The following is a 7,103-nucleotide window of genomic DNA, read 5'->3' on the forward strand; positions in this document are numbered from 1 at the left end:
GTCTGACTGTGTGCTATACATTGATTTACCATTTATACATGAATGATTTTTAATATTACCAAAAAATTAAAAGTAGAAGCACTATCCCGGAAAATATTTTTTTTTAAACAAGAACAAAACTTTTTTCAGAAAATAGCGTGCAAAGGAAAAATAAAAAGTCATTGTGTGGCTGACTTTTTAAGGATTCATAAGAGACACGCACTGCAGTGAACTGAAGTGTCTTTGAAAATTACCCATTCAAGCGTTAATCCAAGACTCACTTCTAGACTTTTTATAGCTTTGAATGGAATTCATTAATCAAAGCGTGTTTGACTGTTTCAAACTACTCTCGTGAATAATGTTCAATTTCTAGCCTTCCTTTTATACGGGATCCTTCATATTTAAAGCTTTAAGCCTGCAAATACATTTCTGTCATCTTTACTGGTTTTTTCCGATCATCTACCAGCAAAACAAGAGAAGTCTTCTTTTACATCTTAAACAAAAAGAGAAGAAGAAGCATGGCAGATGCACTGGCTGGAGAACAGGTTGCCGAGCTCCGAGAGATCTTTAGCTGCTTGATATCAATTGACAAGGATGCAGATGGTTCGTCCTTCTACACTCTTATTCTGTTTGTGTTTATAGTGTGCTTCATATATAACCTTGACCTCAATAACTGAGCATCTTGTTGCAGCAGCATTTGTTTCGTTTCCGTTTATGAATTTGTGTTATAACTATTATTTTAGGAAAAAAGTTATATTTATTCGGTCATCCTCATAGATTTCATTCAGTATTTAGAGTCATTTGTAAATTGTAACATCTATATATATATACAGGTTTCATTACACTGGAAGAACTGGCAACCATTGTACAATCGTTGGATAGACGTCCCACAATAGAAGAAATTCGAGACATGATATGTGAAGTTTATATTGATGGAAATGGGACATTAGATTTTGAAGAATTCTTGAATGTCATGGGAAGGAAGCAGAAGGTAAATAACAACATGAAATGAATATCGATAGGTGCTTTTATATATATATATATGCAAATGCTTATTGTTTTCTCTCTGATCAGACTATAGGGTTAATGCATTTGCATTTCTTGCAGGAAAATGTTACCGAGGAACTAAAAGAAGCTTTCAAAGTTTTTGATAGGAACCAGGACGGATATATTTCGTCCAGCGAGGTGAATATCATTGCTTTCTCTCTGTCTTGTCTTTGTTTCCTAGCCACCGAATTTCTTTGTGAAAGAAAAAAACTACACGGGACTTCTCTAAGTCTAAGCTTCGTCTACAAATTGCGTCAAATTTATTTATCATTTCACACATTGTTGGTAACTTGCAGCTAAGACAAGTGATGATGAATTTGGGAGAGAGACTGACAGAGGAAGAGGCTGAACAGATGATCAGAGAGGCAGATTTGGACGGTGATGGTCTTGTTAGCTATGAGGAATTTTCAAGGATGATGGCGATGGCTTTCTGAATATAATTTTTTTATTAATAAACAAACCACTTTATTCATATCTTGTTCCTTTTTACTCTCGTAGAAGGCAGCCGTTGTGCTTGTTATTGTTGTTGTAATAACACAGATTACATAAATAAATAAATAAAACTATAAATAATCAAATGTATAGACAGAAATAATTTCAAGCGTTGATATTGCATGTATCCACCCTTCATATACAGTTGATATATCTCTTGATGAGTTGTAGAGAAAGTTATTGAGAGGATTCCTGTAAAATGTTAGAAGTATTTGAAGAAGAAAAGTAAAATTAGAAACATGGAAACTAAAGTGAAAAGTAAATCTCATTCATATTATAATATTTTTTCAAAATAAAAAATTCTATAAACAGATATTTTTAAAAAATATTATACACTATAATATGAAATACACACTGAGTAAAGATTTACTGTTCAATCAAAATATTTTTTTGTGATTGCACTACATATATACTTTACCAACTTATTTAGTAACAACAAATTTAAGTCATATTTGAACTTGTATCTAATTTTTTTTTATTATTAATGTGAGTATTCAAACCCGCTTACACGTACCTCGACTAATCCTATAAACCTTAAAGTTAATGACCATGTAAGCTTCCAATGACCCTGAGATTTATAGAACTTGAATTAGTGATTTATTAAATAAATACATAGATAGTATCTGTATATTGATATTTTTTTTCCAGATTAATGGTTATTTTTAAGTTATAGCTTGAAGTTGAAAGGATTTTATTGCACAAATTAGTATTTCTTCTATAAATAATATTACGTATAAACAAAATCATTAAATCTAAAATCAAACTGTAATAATTTCATACACATTATTATTATAAAATATTATTACATAGTAGACATGCTAAGAGTAGATAGATAACTTTCAAAGAATACGAGAGATAATACGCCCTTGCCAGCAGCCCTCTGAGCTCACACAAGCCCAGCCAACACGGGATGTCACGAGCGTTCTCTCATGTTGGTTCTTCCATTTGCTTGATTATGGGCTTTGCGAGAGGCTGTCTCAAATTGTATACGATATTAGGACGCATTCTGCCCAAATGGATTGGGATGTTTCCTTTTTAAATTTGTTTTCAAATTTAGTCCCACCCCCAAATCAGTCATTCTCTCCGCTTCTCCTGCTTCAAGCAGAAGGTCCTCCACTCCACTCCACTCCACTCAAATCAATAAATCTTCCACACTAACGCACAAACCCTAAAATTATGAACCCTTCAATACCACAAAATCTAGACGAATACTCAGCATCCGCAACCACAATCAAATTCGACCGCCCAATCCCACTCCTTCGTGGCCCCATACCCGCCGGTCCGCCCGACGACCCGTCAATCAGCCCACATGTCCTCGCTTTCAGAAGCCCTCAATCCTGGGCTGTCGCATACAAAACCTGCGAGTCCAAAATAATCTCCCAGTGCGAGGAAGGAGCCAGGTTTGGGTGCGCGATAACCGCGTCAAACAAATGTAAGCCTCCCTGGTGGCGCGGTTTTATCGGGGGAGCGAGATTGGAAGACTTGAAGGAGAGGGAGAGGTGTGAGGATCGCGAACTGGAAGGTTGTTTGGTTGCGGCTAAAGACAAGTGCGTTGGGTTTGCCAAGGAGAAATGCTGGAAGCCTTTTAGGGACGCGAGAATTGCGGTGAGGGAAGAGGAGGTTGTTAGGAATTTAGTAAGTTTGGTTTCGGTGCCGCAGCGGTGTAGTAAGTGGATTAGTTTAATTGGGTCTGGGAAATTTAATTTTGGGGTTACCAATTTCAGGGCAAGTGAATTTTTGGGCTCTAATAAAAATCATGCATGGTTTTTTAAGTCGATGTAGTGGAATAGAAGAAGAGGAGGGGGGATCTGGGATTCTGCTAATTGCATGGATCATGTTGTTTAACTGTGGCCACCGGCCAGCTTTTTAAGTGGGAGATTCTGCGGTTTGGATTGTGCACTTAAGAGGTATATTTTGTAGAACTTTGCCTCTCATTTTGGATAAAGTTGGATGCTTGGTGTGTGTCCTTGGCTTGTTCAATTGAATGAGACTTGTATGCACCTGCTATTGTTAGGATTTCCTTGCCCTCTATCGAGCTGTGAAAAATAGGGCAAGAGGTTGTTGATATTGATAAGCACATGAAGTTTGCGCACATTGTTTTACTTGTCATGGCCATTGATCAGCATTATAGCTTAGTTGTACGAGGATTCACTTCAAATCTACCTATTGTTTCGTGTTGCGTCATAGGATCTGTTTCTTGGATTGATTTACCCGCTGTTATGTTTGGTTATATTGCTGCCAACATTAATAAGAATTATAAAGGCACCATAATTTCTGTGGTGGTGAGGTTTCATATTTATAGGAATGCACAATGATAAATATAGTACAATATACAAGCATATCTTGTAAACTAACTATAAAAACAATCACCTAATAATTCTCCTAAACTATTTTCTACAATCAAGAGGATCACGTAATATGCTGCTTTCCTTATCAAACACGACCACCATCACCATGTAACCACCATCACTGCTCCATTTTCGTTTGCCGCTGAAGTGTAGTATATGGTTGATGGAAATCTGATGATAATCACTGTGGCTGACGAGCCATGAAGCAACACTTCAACTTGAGTTTAGTTTTCATATTCTTATGATATCATCTTTATTCCTGTAAACACTTGCCCATCCAGCATCCAGCATCCAGCATCCAGCATCCAGCATTAACTGCTGCTGCTGCTGCTGTTTCTGTCAGTTCCGTTTATAGAAATCCGGGCACCAATAGAAGCAATGTTGCCATACCACCAAATTTGTTTTATCATTACATAATTACTTTGTATTCTGTACACTGAAACTAAATGCAATGAGATTGGTTAGCGATCATGAATTGAAACGTTTTTTTCTTTTTCTTGTATAGTTTCAGATGATGTGACGGAAACATGCAATCTTTGGTGGCGCTAGCACAGCTGAAATTCTGAAACTACTGTCACCTGTTATATTAGTATTTAGGACGCCATATTTCAAGATTTGAAGTGTATGTGGTTATGGAGTCTGCAAACGTGTATGGGTTTTCAAGGTTCAAATATTCGGGCAATTGTTGGGAAGGGCTGAAGCAGATGCCTTCTTATGGTACTTATTTCCTGTTAAGGCATAGAATCTGCAGACCGTCCAAGATTGGAGCTGGCTCCAAAACTTGCTCAATACCACTTCATGAATCATGTACGCAAACCATTTGCTTCAACACATGATGTCAAGGTTACAAGGTCAGTTGTTCCGTAAATTTCAGGTTTCCTTGTAAAAGTTTTATGAAATTATGTGGGAAACTGCTACTTGAGTTGAGGACCAGACTGGAAAAGGAGACAGAGAGAGAGATTTAGAGAGAGCAGAGTTGCACATTATATCTTGGCGAGTCCGCGAGCGGGCTGTATGGGAAGCGGCTAAGCACGATTTCTTGCTCTGGGCCTTTTCTGCATTTAAATTGGGCTTGAACTGTAGCCCATAATAATCGAACCTTTTATTTGCTCATCGTTTCCAATCCCCTCCATTCCCCTTCACATGCATTCAATTCAATTGATATTTTCGAAAATCTCGTAATTTAATGTTGGCTTCTGCCGCTCGCAAATAGCCCCTGTTGTGACTTGCATTTATGGACTATATATAGATATGACAAAGCCTGCAAAAAAATATGGACATGTCAAATGATAAGCTTGGCAAAAACAATAATAATTTTATACCTGACCGTTTAAAATTGACTTGGTATGTTTTACAAGTTGAGTTCTAAAAAGGGTCTGCTGGTTGTCAGGAGATGCAGTTTAGATTATTTTTCTAGTCATTATTTAATTTTAATTATTTTTCTACCTAGTTTCAGGTTTTTTTAAGTTTTTTTAATCATTATATAAAGAATAACTGCTATAATTATTTTTCTATATTTTTTTTATATATAAGAGTTATAATTTTAAAGCTCTAGAGGTTTGATTTATTTCCATGCATTTTAAAACTATAATTTTAAAAATTCTAAAAACCTTAAGGCTACACGGGAGTCATCCTCACCTCTTTTATAAAAGCCTAGGAGCATAGTTTTGTTTTGAAATCTGGCCCGGTTGGTCCGGGGCTGGAACTAGACCGAGTTAAAGAAAAAATAAAAATAAAAAAACCCTGGTATGACCTAGTCGACCCGGTAAAACTCGGTTACAACCCGTTGATTTTTGTTTTTTTATTAAAACAACGTCGTTTTGATTTTAAAAAAAGACCCGGTCAAAATCAGGAACCCGAACCTTAAACCGGACTGGGTCTAAAAACTATGCTAGGGAGCGTGGGGTATTTTTTTTTTAATTTACTGTTGAGCATCTTCAAAGGTAATAATATGATTTTTTTCAAATAGTCTAAATAAAATTTTTATATATATGCATACTAATGAAAAAAACTATTTAAAAAAGTTAATTATATTTTAATTGATATCAATACAACTATTTATTAATAGTAACTAACTAATACAACTCTAATCTAAACATTTTTTTACATTAAAATATATTAAATAAATTTTTATTTTTTTTAATTAACATAGAAATAATTCTTCAACTTAAAAATATTATTTTAACTCTCTAATAATCCTCTTCCATTAAAGCTATAAAAATAAAAATAAAGGATGAAAAGTTTAAATTTTTTTATCCTTTTCTTTTAACTTTTTTTTTTCCTTGAGATGCCCTGGCCGGTGAAAAAATGCGAGTCAATTTTTTCGAGTCAAGGACAATAGTAATTTATATTGCCTCGGATTTCACCAAGACAGGTGGCCTGAAAATCCCACCAATCAGATGGTCCAGGATTTTCCAACAATATGTTACCACTCAAATTCCATGCAAACGTCACTCCGATTTGAATTCTTGTCTCTCACGAATGATTTTATTAACCCCGTGAATTTTCGGCAGTAAAAAAATTAAAATCTTATGAAGTTTCGGATATACTCGTCACTATATTGAATATTTTTTTATTGATATATAATGCTATAGTCCATCTTGAAATTTAGGATTCATAACATATACATATATAAAACTATGGCTAAACTAGCTACCATATCTCTTTATATATATATATATATATATATATATATAGTATTGTAGTATAAAATATTTTTAAAAATATTTTATAATTAAAAATATATCAAAATAATATTTAATTTTTTTTACATTAGCATATAAAAAGCATCAGTTTTTCACATAAAAAATAATTTAAAAAATAAATTATAACACGTAAACAAACACTCGAATAAGAAACATGCAACAACCAATTTCACTTGAGTTAAATTGTTAATTGATTTGGAGATACCAAGGCACAAGGGCCACGACATTATCTCATTTTATTGGAGCTTTATTGAAGCTTGTCGGCAGATATTTTCATGACATGATTGTATAATATCATTTTCAAGTTTCCAAGAAAAGTGGACATGCAAGAGATCGCTGTTAAGTCTTAATCTGATCCAGTTTATCATGGTGATTAGTTGAGGTCGGCATTTCATAAAAAAGAAGAAGAAAAAGAGAGTACAGATCGGCAGAGATAACCCAGTTACTCATTTCGATCAGGTTCACATGAATTTTGACCAGGCTCAGCTTTCTCGTGTAAACACGCAGCTATCTCTCCTTGCGGAAATGGCTA

At 34.7% G+C, this 7,103-nt stretch overlaps 2 protein-coding genes across 2 annotated transcripts; both read left to right on the forward strand.

Moving 5' to 3' along the window:
- Positions 1-392: 392 nt before the first annotated feature.
- On the forward strand, positions 393-1,610 carry LOC133692185 (calmodulin-like). The gene is made up of 4 exons (XM_062112933.1): positions 393-582; positions 813-970; positions 1,087-1,164; positions 1,323-1,610. The coding sequence occupies exons 1-4, from the start codon at positions 498-500 to the stop codon at positions 1,458-1,460; spliced, it is 459 nt and encodes a 152-aa protein (XP_061968917.1). The 5' UTR covers positions 393-497; the 3' UTR covers positions 1,461-1,610.
- Positions 1,611-2,388: 778 nt separating this feature from the next.
- LOC133691500 (uncharacterized) lies at positions 2,389-5,040 on the forward strand. The gene is made up of 2 exons (XM_062112033.1): positions 2,389-3,425; positions 4,372-5,040. Exon 1 carries the CDS (start codon positions 2,695-2,697, stop codon positions 3,298-3,300), a length of 606 nt encoding a protein of 201 aa, XP_061968017.1. The 5' UTR covers positions 2,389-2,694; the 3' UTR covers positions 3,301-3,425; positions 4,372-5,040.
- Positions 5,041-7,103: the final 2,063 nt, after the last annotated feature.

This window comes from Populus nigra, chromosome 4 (genome assembly GCF_951802175.1).
Source record: "Populus nigra chromosome 4, ddPopNigr1.1, whole genome shotgun sequence".
Lineage (NCBI taxonomy): Eukaryota > Viridiplantae > Streptophyta > Magnoliopsida > Malpighiales > Salicaceae > Populus > Populus nigra.

Bases quoted from the DNA above. Each gene is read 5' to 3' on its own strand.
- LOC133692185 (XM_062112933.1), top strand. From the start codon at position 498: ATGGCAGATGCACTGGCTGGAGAACAGGTTGCCGAGCTCCGAGAGATC. The intron at 583-812 runs GTTCGTCCTTCT...ATATATATACAG, and splicing joins AATTGACAAGGATGCAGATG to GTTTCATTACACTGGAAGAA. The intron at 1,165-1,322 runs GTGAATATCATT...GGTAACTTGCAG, and splicing joins GATATATTTCGTCCAGCGAG to CTAAGACAAGTGATGATGAA.
- LOC133691500 (XM_062112033.1), top strand. From the start codon at position 2,695: ATGAACCCTTCAATACCACAAAATCTAGACGAATACTCAGCATCCGCA.